This window comes from Carlito syrichta, unplaced genomic scaffold (assembly GCF_000164805.1).
Source record: "Carlito syrichta isolate Samal-C Ts95f unplaced genomic scaffold, Tarsius_syrichta-2.0.1 Scaffold306751, whole genome shotgun sequence".
NCBI classification, from domain to species: domain Eukaryota; kingdom Metazoa; phylum Chordata; class Mammalia; order Primates; family Tarsiidae; genus Carlito; species Carlito syrichta.
Genome location: NW_007250847.1, coordinates 167,368 through 185,456, shown reverse-complemented (window position 1 = coordinate 185,456; position 18,089 = coordinate 167,368). Strand labels below are relative to the sequence as shown.

The window sequence follows — 18,089 nt, the reverse complement described above, 5'->3', positions numbered from 1 at the left end:
TTTAATGGACTGTAGAGTCAGGCATGGCTGGTTGGAATCTAAGCTCTGTGCTCTTAACCATGTGGCCTTGTCCCCTAGCATACTTACCTGTAAAATGGAGACAATGGAGAAATTTGAAAGAGTTGCTGTAAGGACTCAATGAGATACGTCTATAGTTTGCATGTGTTCCTGACACATGCTAAGCATTTCCAAAATGGTGGCTGTTTTTAGGTTCTCTAAGGATTTCTTCCTCTCTATCCTGCCCTTGTACAAAGTGTAGCTAAGTGAAGCAACCCCCAGAGTCCTAAAGTATTGAAGCTACAGGGTTTTTAGACACCAAAATGATGGACCCAGACTCCTTTTCCTTCTGACAAAGGATAGAGAATCTTTCTTCTTATACTAGGCTGTATTCATCAAGATCAAAGCCAGACATATCTCCTTGACCTACCCACCACTCCTCCCTGCAGCCACATAAGCCCAGACCTATGATTAGAAGCAGTCCCTTGCCTTGCCCAAGGGCAGAACAAGAAAATAAAAATGTTTAGGAAATATGTGTTTATTTTTCTTTCAAAATAAACAGCTTTATTGAAGCCCATGAGGGCAGGGCATGGTGTATCATTAAACCATAACTGTCCCCAGTTCAGTGTGCTGGTTAGGAACCTGGTTTCTGAGTTAGATTCTTAACGCAGCCATCTAGCCTGTGTGACCTTGGCAGGTGGCTGAGCCTCCCTGAACCTCAGCTTCCTCATGTGAAATGAGGGGGGATAATAATGGTGCCTTCCACATAGGAACATGGTGAGGATTGAATCAATTCATATCTAAAGAGCTCTTAAAACTCTGTCATATTTGTCACGTAGTATGTGCTCAGGAAATGCTAGCAGCTAATGGCCACTTTCTTACGGAAGATATTGAGGAGATGGACACCTCTCTAATGTTGATACCAGGCCATATTTGAGAAGAGCATCCCAGAGGTAGCTTTGAGATATTTTCTCCTGCAGTCAGTCCAAGGCCATTTCAGGACAGGAGAGGCCCTGCGGGGTCTGAGGGCTGCTGGGGCCTCTTGCTGACCTAAGCTTTTGTCCCTTCCATAAATATCCCTATCTTCCCCACCAGCCCTGCACCTCCCAGAATGCTTTAAGATTGAGCACGCCCACTTTTCTTTCTCACCTCCCAGAGAAGAGTTTGGACTCGAGACAAAAGCAAGCTTTGGGCCCTGGGGCTAGAGAAAAGTCAGCTCTGAGGAGGAAGCAAAAGGACTCACTAAGGGGAAACAGAATCTGTGACCACAGCCTGTTCTTTCCCTCCAGTCCCCTATCCTCCCTGACTCTCTTTCTCTGCTGTGTCTGAACGAGGATGATAGACTTATAGCCCAAAGAATTAGCCTAGTGGGAATGGGGGCCTCCCTCTCCCCCATATCAGTTTCCTGTGGTTGCTGTAACAGATTACCACAAGCTGAGTGTCTTAAAACAACACAGTCTTTCCCCTCCAATTGAAATCCTTTTCACTGAGCCAAAACCAAAGTATGGACAGGGCCATGCTCCCTCTGCTCCCTCCCAAAGCTCTAGGGAAAATCCCTTTTCTTGCCTTTTCCAATTTCTAGAGCTGTGTTCCTTTCATTCCTGCTTTCCTATGCGCTGTCCCTTCCTCCAACCTCAAAGTCTACAGCACAGTATCATCCAATCTCTCTGGAACTCGTAACATCCCCTTCTGTCTTCTCTGGAGTCGTATGGTTCTCCACCTCCCTCTTATAAGGACCCCTGTGATTATATCATGGGGCTTACCCATGCAATATAGTCCCAACTTCTCTAGAGCTTCAACTGAATTACATCTACAATGTCCCTTCCATAAATATCCCTATCTTTTGCCATACAAGGTAAATTTCACAGGTTTCAGGGATCCAAATGTGGATGTCTTGAGGATGTTCATTATTCAACCTACCAGACCCTCTCCAATGTTACCAGCATTGAGTTCTCATGCTCCCTTCACTGTCTTCCAATTCAAGCTGACTTTTAAAAATCAATCCACTATTAATAATCATAGCATAAGGAATTTTTTCATTGTAAGCAATGGCAAAGCTGACTCAAACTAATTTTTAAAAAAAACAACAGAATTTGTTGGCTCATGTAACTAAAAAGTCTAGAAACAGGCTTCAGGCACAACTTCATCCAGGGCTTGGACACCTGCACCTTTGCCTTCTCTTGGCTCTACCCTCTACCATGTTGCCTCCATTCTCAGTCAGGTTCCACACACACATGGTTTCAAGATGACTCAGCAGCTCCAGCCAAGTTCAAGTTCAACCATATGCCAGGTTCAAGTCCAGGGGAAGAAGGTAGAGGCTCTTTATCTGAAGTAAGTCCTGGCAGATGTTTTGCTGTAACCCATTGGTTCTGATTGATTCCTGTGTCACTCAGCTATAGCCTGGGGGATTCAGTGCTATCCCTAAGCCAGACTGAATTTAGAAACAGGCTAATTCACAGAAGGAAATAGAAAGTGCCTGACAATAGGAAGGGAGGCTGGATACTGAGAAACAAAGAACAAAGATGCCCACCTTAATGAGTGAGAGGCCCATTACGTTTCCCTTGCTAGTCCTCAGCCAAAGAGATGGACATCTAATTATGAAATAAGGTGCTACCTGCTTGCAAGGGTCAAACCCACCTTTACCAGTGCCCCCAGAGACATAATAAGCTGCTATATTCCTCAAACTCTATGAAAAAGCAAATTGTGATGAGACTTCATTCCCAACTCAGCCCTGTCACCATGGAGCCTTGAGCTTCAGCCGTGTAGACACCTTCACGTTTTCTTGTTCTGCAGTTTGGGATCTTTCATATGAAAGACAACATGCCTCTTTTTGAGGCCTTAGGGTAGACTCACCAATACAGTGTGAACAAATTCACATTTTACTGTGGGAAAAATACTATTTTAACAGCTCTACAGGGCACAAAGAAAACATCTTACAAGGAAATATTTCATTTAGACAGCTGCATACAGCCAAATCTTCAACATGGTGATATTAGGAGCAATGAGAGGAAGTTTCTGTCATTTTGACCAGTCGCAAGGACTGTAATGGAATGCTCTTCATGTGCCAGGCACCATTCTAACCCCATGACATGTCACAAAACCACCCTAGAAAGTAAGGGTGAGTATTCCCCCTCAGGGGCCCAAGCACCTGAGCCCACACAACAGATCCAAGACTCCATCATGTACTGGCTACAAAGCCCTTGCCTTAACCGCTGTCATATAATATCAAAGCACATTTTTCTGTGTATTTTATTGCCGTATATCCACTTTACTTTAAATGAAACTTCCGGGAATACTCTCTCCAAACAGCATGCTATGTGTGACAGGGACTACAAAGGAAATAAGACCCATCCCTTCCCCTGGGAACTGGTGAACCAACAGAGACCAGCATGGCAAGTGCTCATGGGGCACAAGGCAGATGGATAACCACCTACTATGCACCAGGCATTTCCAGAGATGTCTTCATTTGATCTTCTCAATAGTCTTATTTACATAGCTCTTACTTAGGAAGCACTGTTTTACAACTGTAGGAAGGGAGGCAAAGCGAAGTACCCAGAATAAGCACTAGACAAAAATGGGGAGAGGGAAGGAAGGAAAGGAGAAAGAGACAGAAAAAGGAAAGAAAAGGACAGGAAAAGAAGGGAGGGAGGGAGAGTGAGTGGGAAGGAGAGAGGGAAGGAAGGAAAAGAAGGGAGAGAGGGAGGGAGGGAACAAGGAAGGAGAGAGGAAGAGAGAAAGGGAGAAAATAAGTAGGAAGCACAGTCTTTGCCCATTGAGAGTTTACAAGCTAAATGGGAAAACCAGAGGCTCATAAATACCCACAGCTACTGTGTGTTTCACAGTTCACCACTTTTCCCTCTAGTTTCAATACTGCAAATATTACACAGTGGAGAAACCTGGAAGGAATGCTGATTGGGTCTCCTGGGGAAGAGTAGATGATCAGCCCCAGCAGAGAGAAGAGATACCTGCTGCCCCTGGAGGGCTAGGTGCAGAGTAGAATGAAGGAGCCTCTAGGTGGTAGCCTCCAGCTTGTCCCCATTCAATGTTTGAAAGTCACAAGAGGTGAGAGTCCTCCTACTCTGAGACTGTTCCCTACAGGGCATTTTTAGTGACAATCACACCCAACTGCCTGCAGGAACCGAGGATTTGCCTTGGCCTGACTTGCTATATACAAAATTCATCAAGAACCTCAGGTGTTCCTTCAGTTCCCATAACAAGTGAGGCCCCCAGAGGGCACGTTGGCACCAGAGCCTACTTCCTGCTCCTCTTTGCTCACTGACCCTCACCTTTGAGGCTACAACACCATTACAGGAGGGCAAGTATTCCCCAGTTGTAGCCATAGACTGGGTAGACTGTCATTGTGGGTCTGTTGCCTTGTCTTAGGGTTCTCCCCACAGGTCCATCACAAACTTCTAACTGATCATCCTTGAAAGGAAGAGAGACGGAGCTCTAGAAGAAGCCATGCTGCATCCATTCAAAAGGGCCTGAAGTCTCTGACGCTGTCCTTCTATTAACATATTTGGAAATTCAAGTTCATCCCCATGTCATGGGAGCTGAGCTATTTTTTCTTCTGAGCATAATTCCTACAGCTGGGTTCATTGCCATTGAGGGAGTAGCAATACCTGACTGAGGGGAGAGGTGATACAGAATATTTAAGGTCTAAGGGTTTATTTTGCTTCTTGAGAAAGAATAACATTTGTTTAAGTAGATTTGAAATATGTATATAAAATATAATAAATATATGTGTTGCATATGATGTATTACTTAAATTAACAAGGTTTACTGTATAGAAAATGTTTTAAAAATAAATACACACACATATTATTTAACTCAGTGGTGTTCAAACTTTTTACAACAGGACGCTTTTTTATGTAAATCATCTAAGAGCAGAAATGCTGGGTGAAAGAGGGGATAGAAGAGTCCTTCTTTCTCCTTCCCTCTCATCCCTGTCAGTTCCTGGGCTTCCTCCAGGAACCATCAGGGCTAGGGCAGGGGCTGAGTTCACTAATCTTTAATTACTATTTAGGATTTACATTAAGTCAAGTCACAAAGCAATGAAAGAAATGTTTATGTTTAAGTACACTGTACTACTCGGCTCAGGCTGCCATAACAAATGATACCATAGACTGGGTGGCTTAAACAAGTGACATTTATTTTCTCAGTTCTAGAGGCTGAAAGCCTGAGATCATGGTGCTAGCATGGTCTGGTTCTTGGGCTGTCTTCCTAACTTCTGTCTCACTGTGTGCTCACATGGCAGAGGGAGAGAAAGAACACTCCAGTGTCTCTTCTTACAATGGCATGAATTCCATCAGGAGGGCCCCACCCTCAAGACTTCATCTAAATCTGCTCATCTTCCAAGTGTTAGATGGTCACATATGGCTAGTGGCTATGATATTGGACAGCACAGATAGAGAATATTTCTGTCATTGCAGAAAGTTCTAGTGGGCAACACTATTATAGACAATTTCAATGCAATTAACAAGCTTAATTGATATATAGAGAACACTGCACTAAAATTCAAAATCTTCCAACTCCATGGAACATTTATTTAAAAATTACTGTATATTAGGGCTTAAATTAAATCTCAACACTTCTGTTATATCAGAAATCAATAGCAAATAGATAACTAGAAACAAGTAAACGAAAACACAGCCTAAGACATTTTAAAACACACTTCTGAATAACCTATGGGTGAAATAAATCACAAGAAAGTTAGGAAGTACTTAGAATTGGATGATGATGAAAATAAGCTAATCAGAATGGAACAAAAGTGTACTTAAATTAAAATGTGTAGCTTTAAATCAGTGGCTCTCAACTGAAGGCTATTTTGCCACCAGGGACACTGGCAATGTCTGGAGACTCTTTTATAATCACAGCTTGGGGTAGCTACTGACAACTAGTGGGTCGAGACCAAGGATGTTGCTAAATATCTTAAAACACACACACAGGACAGCCCCCAACAACAAAGAATCATCTGGTCCAAGATGTGCTGCCATTGAAAAACACAACTTTAAATACTTGTGTTAGAAAAGAAGGGAGGCTAAAGATTGGGCAACCATTCACAACATTAAAAGTTGGAAAAAGAAATAAATCCAGAGAATAGACAAATGGAAATACTCATTTATGACCAGAAATTAATGAAAGAGAGAATCAAGATGAAATACAAAGAATCAACAAAGCCAGAAGTTGATTATTTGAAAAGACTAACAAAATTGGTAAATTCAAACAAGACTGATCAAGAACAAAAAAACACAAACATTATTAAAAATAAACAAGTGCTATAACTACAATTTCAGTGGATATTAAAAAGAAAATGAGACTATCATGAGTAATTTTACAGCTACAAATTTGAAAACTGGGATGAAATGGACAAGCTCCTAGAAAAATACAACTTGCCAAAACTGACTCTTTAAAAAAAACTGAACAATATTATAACCATTGAAGAAATTTAATAGTTTCAAATATTCCCACTTAAAAAAACACTAAGCCCTGATAGATGCATGAAAGTTCTTCCAAGTTTTTATGGAACAAATAATTTCAAGCATATATAAACTCTTTTTAGGTAAAAATTTTTTTAAAAAATGTTGCCCAACTCATCTTATAAAACTAAGTTAATCTTCATACCAAAACCCATTAAGCAAGTTAGCAACAAAAAGATTTGGGGTCATTCTCATTCTCTAATTTAAAAGTACAATGCAAAACATTCACTAAAATATTAACAAACTGAATGTAGTAAAGTAGAAAAAAATAAGATATCATGATGAGGTTAGGTTCATTACAGGAATGCAAGGTTGGTTCAACATTAGAATATGTGATAATTCAATTTATTACATTATCACATTATGGAAAAAAATATGATCATCTCAATAGATTAAGGAAAGCATTCAATAAAACTAAACAACTATTCCTATGAAAATTTCTTAACCTGATCACTTAATTTTTTTTGTCAGGGTTAGGTATACAAATGTTCATTAACAGGCACCCTTGTTGATCACCCCCAGCAGATTCCCACTACTGCTAATCCCGCTTCTCCCCTCCACCCCCACCCCCGGGCAGTTTCTCACTACCAATCCTTTTCTTATGGTATATGATCATTGTTCAAGGTCTGCTTATGATTGAGAAAATGTGATACTCAGTTCTTTGTTTCTGTGATAGATCACTCAGTATAAGGATAACTTTTAAAAATGAAGAAATGTTAAAATCATTTCCTTTAAAATCAGAAGCAGGACAAGAATTCCATTTCTATTCAACAATTTACTAAAGATTCCAGCCAGTGCAGGAAGACAGGAAAATAAATAAAAGGGACTAAAAATAAACAAACAAAAGTCATGTTATGATTATCTACATAGAAAACCCCAAATAATCTACAGATGAATTACCCAATTTAGTAAAAGAATTTAGCAAGGAGGACAGATTGATATAAAGTTATAAAATTCAATTGCATTTCTATATAGCAACAATAAATAGAAAATAGAATACAGTAAAAAAGGTACTTAGAAATAAATAACAAAATATTTATGGATACAATTTTATTAAAAGTTATTAAAGAAGACCTAAATAAATGATAAGACATACTTTTTTCATTGATTAAAAAGACTCAATTTAATAAAGATGTCATTGCAGCTTTCAATGCAATTCCAATCAAAATCCTGACAGGCTTATACTAAAATGTAGGTGGAAGAGGAAAGGAATGAGACTAGGCAAGCTTCTCCAAAATTGGATATCTAGATATCAAGTCTTATTATAGAAACATAATAGAGTTCAAAGTGTGTTATTTGTGCACAGATAGGCAAACAGAATATGGGAACAGAATAGAGAGCCCAGAAACACATCCTACATGTATGGAAACATGCCAAAATTGAAATATTTGAACAAAGGAGAAGAGATGGCCTGCTTGTTCTGTAAATGATCCAGGAGTAATCATTATTTATATAGAAGAAATCAAATTGGATTCCTAAACTCACACTGTACAAAAAATCAATTCCTTAAGGGTTAAAGATTTAAGTGTGAAAGTCTAAATTTGTTTAATTTGAAGAAAACATGGAATAATGTTTTGCTGATATCTGAATAAGGAAGAATTTCTTAAGATACAAAAGGCACAAAATCATGATGAAACTATTCATAATTTCTATGTTGAATTTGAGAATTTTTATTCATCTAAAGATACCATAAAAAGAGTACAAAGACAAGTCAAAAACTGATAGAAGTTTTGGCATGCAGATTACCTTCCAACTGTTGGTGTACATGATATATAAAGAATGTCCTTGGGAAAAAAAAAAAGACAATTGGGGACAAGGATGCACAGTTATCTCACAGAACAGGAAATATGAATGACCAAAAAAGTATTAAAAAGGTGTTCCACCTCATTAGTAATCTTGAAAATGAAAACTAAAGCATTTTCAACTAGACACCATTTATATACTAACCAGATTGGATAAAAATGACTGTATCAAGTGTTTCCACCAGTTTTTCCTAGCAGATATTTCCTGGATTGGCCCTTCCTTTCCTCACTTTGCCTGGGACTCCTTTCCCAGAATTTCTACCAAATTTTGCTGGTGACTTTCTTCTCTCTGGCCTCCCCTGGATACAGCTCACACAAGAGATTACTTTTCCTCAGGCTACCACTTTCATCAGCCTATTTCTTTCCTTCTGCCTCAAGAGGAAGATGAGCCCTTCACATTTTTAAAATTCATGAATGTTTGCAAAAGTATAGTAGACTCTCAGGTATCCACCAGATATTGGCCCCCGAACCCCTGAGAATACCAAAATCCATGATGCTCAAGTCCCTTGTATAAAATGATGTATTCATTTGCATATAACCTCCAATATCCTCCTGTATACTTTATCTCTAGATTATTTATAATGCCAATGTATATACCAATAACAATGTAAATGTTATGTAAATTGTTGATATAGTGCATTGTCTTTTAATTTGTATTATTTTTTATATAAAAAAATTTTTTTTCTCTTCTCAAATGTTTTAGATCCCTGGTTGGTTGAATCCACAGATTCAGAAGGCATCTGTACAGAAAATAGCATCTATTGCTTTTCCAGGCCGAGCTTTCTGTCTGTGCTCCTCTCTGCCAATAATCTCTTACTCTCAGGATCTTCAAGCTCCCTATTTCTTCGCCCTCAGAGCAAGTACCCTACATCTTAGAAAGCCCTTCTGTTAATCACCAACTGTTGTGTTAATCACCATCTCCCTACCAAGCAGTGTAAGAAAATAGAATACACTGGTTGCCCCCACTTACTCCCCAACCCAACATAAGCTGGCTTTTGACACACTCACTTAATGGAAACTGCCTCTGCAGTGTGGATTCAACCAATCAGGGACCTAAAACATTTGTGCAAAGAAAATCCAAAAAACTAGCAATAAAAAATAATACAAAGTAAAAACCAATACAATATAACAACAATTTGTATAACATTTACATTGTTATTGGTATATACATTGGTATTATAACTAATCTAGAGATAAAGTGTACAGGAGGATGTTGAAGGTTATATGCTAGTGCTATACATCATTTTATACAAGGGACTTGATCATCATGGATTTTGGTATTCTCAGGGATTCTGGGGCCAATCTCTGATGGATACTTGAGGATAATTATATCAGTCATGGTTTCATTATTGTGAAACTATATCATGCGTGCAAAAGTGTATGTAACATATATAGATACAAAATTTAAGAGCAATAATGAAATGAATGTCTATGTTTCATCACCCCCATTACAAATAGGACATTATTAGTAAATTTGAAGTCCCCTGTGAAGAACAGTAGACCATTTTAGACTCCATCCCTGATGTCCCCAGAACCTTCTGGCCTCGCTCATTCAGGCCTTCTATAGCCTGTTAATCTAGAGTCTCTTCTGCTGTGAGGGGTCAGCTAATTTATCAGACCAGGGGATTAGATGAGCCTCTGAAGCTACTGAAAGGGCTGTAAGCCATCTCTCAAATTTGAGCTTCCAGAAACAAGTTTCTTCTTTTTGTAGCCAAACTGTAAGTGACTCAAGGCCAAGCAGAGGGAAACCTATATTTAACTTAAAAGTTATCCCAGGGCAACCCCTTTGGGTCCCCTCCCACTGTGGGAGATTTTCTGTCCTCTCAATAAATCCTGCTTTCTCACTTAAAATAATAATAATAATAAAAGTTATCCCATGTTAGGGCCCATACAGTCTGCTTCTATTTGCAATTCAATTTAGTCTAATTTCCTGAGATACAATATCTATTACTGCATAGATAAATGAGATGGGCTGTTTTTCATTTCAATTTTGAGTGTTATAAAACTTTTTGTCTTCCCTTTGTGTTATTATAGAAGAACTCTGTTCACCTTGTTATAGATTCATTTTTGTGGCATTTTCCCAATGTCTTCAATATCATTGGAGGGCACCAGCTTTTTAGAAATTCACTGTGAGCTAAAGAAAAACCAAGACACTGTTGACCTTCTAAAGAAACCAGTGGAAAGTATCAGTGCATATCTGAACCTGAGTCAGGGTTGTGTCTGTGTGGTTCATTTAGTGATCTGATTTGTGAAAAGTGTACACTTGATTTATCTATGTGTTTATATTAATTAAAATTCCCTCAAAGCTAGCTACATCTACTGAAGGCCAGACATTTTTTTTAATTGACTTTAAAACCATCCTGTTTTGAAAGTATTTCTAAAGAGCTTTGAAGATGATTATAAGGGAGATTTCAGAGCCTACCTGTTTGGCAGCCTTTCTAAGAGCCATGTAGCAGTGGGGACACCTTCTGGAGCTTTATAGAAGTGGCCATTTCACACTGAAATCCCTCTAGAAAACTTCAAGGTAGATTTGGGCACATTCCTCCACTCCTCACCTAACAGCAAAACTCTTTCTGGGAAGTCACTTTAAGGCTTTAAGGACAAGGTCAACAGTGTCTTGGTTTTTCTTATATAGATTAGATGGCATGAGGTAACCCAGGAGAAGCCCCTTGCCTACTCTCTGAGCCTCAGTTTTGTCCTCTGAAGACTAAGGATAATAGTACCTGTCTCATCTAGCTGTAAGTCAGTGCTTATTAAGTGCTTAAGAGCACCCAGTAGAGAATAAGTAATGAATAAGGTTGACTGTAGTTACTTACCTAGGGCTCTTGATACACCTTCTTTTTGACCTTCTTACCACCATCTTCCAAGTCAGTGGTACTCAGCCTTGAACGCACATTAGAGTCATGCCAAAAGCTTTCAAACAGACCAATGGCAAGTAAATCAGAATCTCTGCAGTTGGGACTCAGGCATTAGTCTTTCTTAAGGGATCACAACCAACAGTGAGAACCACTGTTCTAGAAGCTCCAATTTCAAGTCCTTTTGAGAACATTTAAAAAGATGGTTTTCATCCCTAAGGTCTGAGTAACATGAGTTTCAGCTAATGAATTATCTGTCATCAATTTCCATCTTAGTTGACCAATTGGAAGCATTCTAGAATTTAACAATGTCAGAGAGCTAGGGCGGGCTGCTTTCCATAATGGGTACATATCTGTAGTTGTCTTCTCCTTCTCACATGGAAGCTCTAAAATGTGCTAGTAGGGAAGGCACTGGGCCAGCCCATCTGTGTTCATCTGTCATTTGCTTCCCAATGTGGGAAGATCAGCAAGTGTAAGACCACAAATCCAGACAATAAATATGGAAATATGGCAGAGACTGTGTGTTTGCATCCAGAAGGACTTAGGAATCTTTCCACTTTCAATACAATTTAAAGCAATGATTATAATCTGCTCCCATTAGAAACAGCAATCAGAGGTCTATCTAATCTGGAACAGATTTGGGACACTTAGACTTAGAAGAAGGAAGGAAGTGTGGGGAGGGGAGTTACAAAATGAGAGAAGCAAAGTTAAGAGCAAGAATAAAAATATTTTTTTTAAAAAACTTGACAACATCTAACAAATAAAGATGAATGGTTTGCTTAACATGATACAAGATTATAAATTCAGAACAGTGAAAACAATAGATATGACTTCTGGAGAATATAATCTCAACAATGCAATCAGTTATACCATGACAAAAAACACACATTAAAGTATCGGAAACTCTAATGACTGGACCTCTAACCCACACTAGGCACCAGTGGCTACTAGGAATCATGTTCTCATTTTGGTATCAGTGATTTACAAAGATGATGACTAATTTATACTACCAAGAATGTTGACATTTTGTCCACGCTGGTTCATTCTGTAGTTATCTATTGAGGGTATTTGTGCAGGGCACCACGCTAGGGAAAAACAAAACCAATCTGTACATGTTAGCTTTTGCCACACAACCAAGGACCCCAAACTTAATTGTTTAAACACCAAAGATTCATTAGCTCTCATGAGTCTTTGAATTGACTAGGTGATTTTCAAGTTGTGCTTGCATTGTTTCCAAATGCCTCATTAACCAAAGAAGCCAAGTCAAGCCCAGATGCAAGGCCTGAAGAAAACAGACTCCATCTCTTAATAAGAGGAGAGGCAAAGTCACATTTCAAAGGGCTGTGCTTACAGGAATAGGAGGGATTATTGGGGTCATTTTTGCACATAATAGGCCACACCTTCTGCTGTAATGTTTGGACAACACAAGATCTTTATCACCCTTTTTAATACAGGAAGTTAACTATATGACTCTTGACTAGAATTATTCATTCAACAAATATTGTACATGACTCTAACCTTGATACAGTGCCTAATGCTGGGGACAGTGGCGAGCAAGATAGACATGGCTTCTGCCCCTGCTGATGAGTGAATTATAATATGGGATCTTCAGGAAAGATGTCCCAGTGAAAATAACATCTACACTAATTCTTAAAGGTTAAGTAAATGTTAACTGGGATAGAGATGGGGAAAGTATTTTGCACAGAGGGACAGACATATTCCAAGACATATAAATGGGAAAGAACCTTCTTGGTAAATTAAAGAAGTTTAGTCTAGAGCTGGGCAGACGAGAAGCAAGAGTTAAGGATAGAAAGGCTCAGGGTTGGTGGGAGAAGAGTGGGAGTCTTGACAACGAGGGGCCTTGTAAGCCTCACTAAGGAGTTTAGACTTTGTCATCAGGATAATGGGGAGTCTTCTAAAAGGCTTTAAATGGGAGAGGGAAATAATCAGAAATTTCACTTGGGCTGCAGGATGGAGCATGGATCAAAAGGGGACAACCCTAGAATGACCATAATTTTGAGCCATTCTATAAATGGTGAGGGAAAACATGACCCAGTGGGGATTTGCTATTTTTATATCATTTACACGATAATAAAAATCAGGAAGACCAAAACTATGTTAGAAATTCAGACACAGACAGCAGGAGGCTTGTTCAAGGAGATGTTGATGAAGATGGAGAGAAATGGGAAGTACCAAAGCATGTTAGCAGGTGGTGTAGCAGGACCATGGCCTGGGATGAAGAGCCCATCTGACACTCTGCAGCCTAACATTTTCATTTCAATTTTGAATGTTATAAAACTTTTTGTCTTCCTTTTGTTTTATTATAGAAGAACTCTAGTCACCTTATTATAGATTCATTTTTTTATGGCATTTTCCTCTATAAAACTCTCTTCTCATTACCATCTCCCTGAACAAGGCTGAGCGGCTTGCTAGAAAGAAAGGATGGGAACAGGAAAATTAGAAGAGGAGATAGTGGGGGCCACCACACTCAAAACCCCTTTATTACCTGGTTGCCTCCACATTTGCTCTTTGTAGTTGGAAACCTCCTCTACCCAGTACCAGGAGGAAGGGGTGGGTGAGAGTAGTCAAAATGATGGGGCGGCTGGAGCATCAGCACCTCCCCTGTCCCCAGGGACACTATCCCCCCTTCCTGTCATGTCTGCCCCCAGTGCTGACCATTACTGACCCCTACCTCATTATTTTTATATTCCTCATCATTGCTGTCCTCATCATCATTATCATATGCTTCCATTTGGCACCTACACACACTCTCCTCATACAACAAACTTCCCCCTTGTCCCTGGAGAATCCAAGTTCTTGCCACCCTTTTTCTTTTTCAGACACTTTCCCCTCAACCTGGACATCCCTTTCACTCTTCGTCTGAAAAGAACCCTTCTTTCTTTCAGATTCAGTTAGGCTATATTCTCCTTCATGAAGACATCCCCATACATCTAGGAATAGTTAGTATCTCCCTCATTTGAATTCCAAAAATGACGGTAATTACCAACCCAGCACAAGAACGCTCACATTCATTGCCATGACCCAGGCACCATGGAGTTCTTTATGTGAACAAAGCCTCACAACAACCCGATGCAGAGGATTCTGTCACTAACACAGTATCAAGACCACATGGTGCATAGAAGGGAAACCAGAATTCAAACCCAAAACCATAAGCCATGGTCTTTCTCCAAACCTACTATGCACTGCATGTCTCCCTGCTGGAGCACTTGTACCCTACAGAACACCCATTTCTGTTCTCTAACTCTTGACCCCCTGGCCTCTTAGTTCCTTGAAGGAAGAATTGGGCTCCTCATCTTTGGAATCATGAATCTTAGAACACTATAGTGAATTCCTAGAAGCAGAGCCTGAAATGGTGATTCTTTATTGAGGGAGGGCTCTCAGGAGATACAACGAAAGAGTAAGGGACATAAGATAGGGCAGGGGGAAAGGGGAGTTCTGGAGTATAAACTGTATCACAGAGTTTATCCCACTCAGAGACAAGGAGGTTGGGTTCTTATAGCCATCACCTCCATCAATCATTCCTTTGTCTACAGATCATGCCTTAATGACAGGGAAGGCATAACCTCCCAGACAGCTCAGAGTGGGTGAAGCAGTTCCCATCAGGCCAGGGCGATGCCCCAGAGGAAGGTACAGCCAACACCCACAGCACCTGGGGGATAGGTGCATTGTCCCAATAAAGTGCACCAACTACAGTATCTGCTGTAGTAATTTGAAAAAAATATTAAGTATCATGTGCAGGCCCTTTTTATCCAGCCAGTGACTGATTTCATCCTTTGTAGTGGGCACTCCTAAAATCCAAGTCCAATGAATTAGTGAATTAGAAGCCATCGTGTCTATTACTTGGCTGCCCACCCTACCACCTCTTCCCCTGAGATTTCAGTGGGTGTACAGCATCCATTGTTCAATCTGCTAATATCATGCAAACTACCACAGAATATTAACACAAGCTTGTTCATTGGGGTTCTATTTTGGCACCACACTGCTTCCAGTGAAAAGATAACAGGAAAAAAAGTGGCAGATTTTTTTAATTTGCATCACAAAAGACTGTGTGAATCCTTACCCAAGAGATGAAAATAAAACACGAAGAGGGAAACCACTGCATCCAAGCCCGTGTTGCTAATCAGTGTGTGTTTGACACACACACAATCTTGTTGCAGCTGAAAGGGATGTTTCTTTCCTAGCTCCTCCAGCAATTCTGATATGGGGAACTCTGGAACTGGAGCAACATTGATGGTTCTTGTTTGCTATGCATTCTCTTTTAAAAATAACTGAATCGAATGTTCTTTGGGTCAGCATAATAGGACAGTAATCATCTGTTCCTGAGGGTAAAATGAAATCTGATCCAAAAAAAAAAACCTCTACCAACTTTTTATTTCAATTTTTTGGAGCAGTTTTTCCAATTTTAATGACAACTTGAAGCTTTCATTACGGTCAAGATTTCACTGTCTCCCGTGGCTCAGGCTGTTATCAGTGAAGGCTGCTTCTGTCTCTCTTCTGTTTGTTTCCAAAGAAACCTCTCACTTCGCAATTGTCCAGGTATCATTGTCAACTGAGGTGCTGTTTTTCCTTAGGTACACAGACCCTCTACAGCTTTGTATTTTTCCTTTACAGCTATTCTCATATGCTCTTTCTTTATTCAGTACAACATCCCTGGGGAGTGTAAATGTTGGATGGGAGAGTGCTATTGTGTGGGGAAGCAATCCAACAAAGTCTTCTCAGGTGTCTTGGCTGACCTGGAGTGATTTAATAAATGTTCAAAATTGTTCTTTGTAGATTTTCGCTGTCCCTAACCGGTAAGGCTACAGTGATAGCCCCAGATTAATTATCAGCTTCATCCTTAGTTGTCATGTTGTCATTCCTACCTGTGGTGACTCCTAAATCTGACTATCCATTAGAATCACCTGGGAAGATTGTTAAAAATCTGGAAATTCCTATGATGTTAAATATACATATATGATACAACCCAGCAATTTCCTTTCTAGGAATTTACCGAAGAGGAACGAAAACATATGCTTTTTTAAGAATACATCGTATGCTTGTTCTATTAACTCCTATCTCCCATGCACATTTTTATAGACTTCTGTGGTAAACATGTCATCTGTTCCAACACCATAGCAGAAGAAGCAGGAACTTGTTGCTGTGTGAGACCTTCCAGATCTGCCCCTGTGCACATCACACACAGTACCATACATCTCAAACTTATCGCAAATGCATGCCATTGTTAGGCGTGTTGGAGGTTCTGCTGCATTCTCACTCCATTGTTGTTGGACTTCCACAACATTCTTGACATTCAAATATCGCTTCAAAATGGTCTTGTGCTTCTTAAACAACATCCATGCTTCTGCCCTTTTCTTTGACTGTCCTGCCTGTTGCATGGTGATGCTTGCATTCATTTGATTAACACCATCTTTTGAGCGAATGTCATACTAAATAATACCACTGTAATTCAATTCAACTTGGAAAAGTTACATAAATAATATCTCTTAAAATATGTATACATTTTTTGGCACCTCCAGCATATTTATTTTAAAAAATCAGACTGTATGCTTACAAAACATGAAAGTGCTAGTGGAATGTCCAAAATTTAGGAAATGGCTTTCCATGACAGAATGGACAGTGTCCTAAAAGAAATTCAGTTGAAATTCTATGAAACTTCTAAGGGAGGGAAAATCACCTCCAATGGGAAGATAGGACAGTGGTGGAATCTTCATATAAGAGATGACATTTCTGCTGAGCCTCTGAGTACATATGGAACTACAATGAACATATAAGTAAAGTGAAATGTGCCAAAATCAATATCAAGGGCTTGAGATGAGTGTGGGAGGGGCAGGAAGGAGTCCAGAAAAAGCCACACACTGAGAGGAGTAGGGAGAATGTGGTGACCCCACCACCTTGGCCTTTGTGAAATCCAGAGGCCTTTTTGGTCAATGAAACCTAAACTTATGGGCCCCAGCTAGTATAGTCACAGATTTTTCCCTTGGATCCTCTGCTCAGAGAACTTGAATAAACAGCAAAGCACAGCAGTAGAAAGAGGACTAGGGTGTGGCAACCTAGTTGCCAAGGTCACAACATTATCACAGGCAAGGTCATGCAAAAAGGCTAAGCCTGCACTTCCAGGACCCAGATAAGGTATACCTCACCCTCACTCTGTCCCTGGTGCTGCTGTTTGGTTATTTGAGAGTAGGATGCAACTCATTCATTTATGACCATGCCTGACTACTTACTCCAGGCCAGGCATTCTTTTAGACACCACATTAGATACAAGCCCTCAGTCTAGCAGAACTGAAAAAAAAATAAGCATAAGAGAGGAAGCCAAGGGGGTTGTAGATACTCGGAGGAGAGATAATGGATCTAGACAGAGGGAGTGGTCAGAAAACCTTTTAGGAGCAAGTGAAACCTCACCAAAGATTTGAGAAGGGCAAATTCAAGGGAGGGTGGAGGGCAGTCCCTTCTAGACCTGCCTGGTCTAGGATTTGAAGCTTGGCCTTAGAAACTGAGATCCACCTGGGAACTGATTTGCAAAAACTGATGTCTCTTTTCTCTTCTTTCCCTGCCCCATGCCTCTGTAGATTTACGACATTGCCAAAGAAGCCCTACAGTGGCCCCCTGTCCCAAATGGAATCCATCCCAGCAACCTCAGCGACTGCTAGCTCACCAGCACTCCCAGCAACAATAGAATCCCCTGAGATGGATTTAAGTGATTTCGTTAAGTAAGTGCAAATGCAAAGCCAGCATGGATTTTTTTTTTTAATACAGTTCTTTTCTGGACACTCTCTTACATTCTCAATGCTCACCCTCATTAGTTCACTCAACCACTTACCAGTCAACATCTTAATGAGTATCTTCTATGTGTAGGCCCTGGGCTGGGCATTTAAGGTAGGGAGGACATAGCATACTCACCCCTAGGGGACTGATCCCTTCTTATCATGTGACAC

At 40.0% G+C, this 18,089-nt stretch overlaps 1 protein-coding gene across 1 annotated transcript in view; it reads left to right on the top strand.

Moving 5' to 3' along the window:
- LOC103265684 (hydrocephalus-inducing protein homolog) overlaps positions 1–18,089 on the top strand; it is a gene marked incomplete at its 3' end in the record, with an annotated part of 243,165 nt that overhangs the window by 58,570 nt on the left and 166,506 nt on the right. The window contains exon 7 of the mRNA XM_021715156.1: positions 17,724–17,864. Coding sequence (XP_021570831.1) covers positions 17,724–17,864 — 141 coding nt within the window. The remainder of the gene's footprint in view (positions 1–17,723; positions 17,865–18,089) is intronic.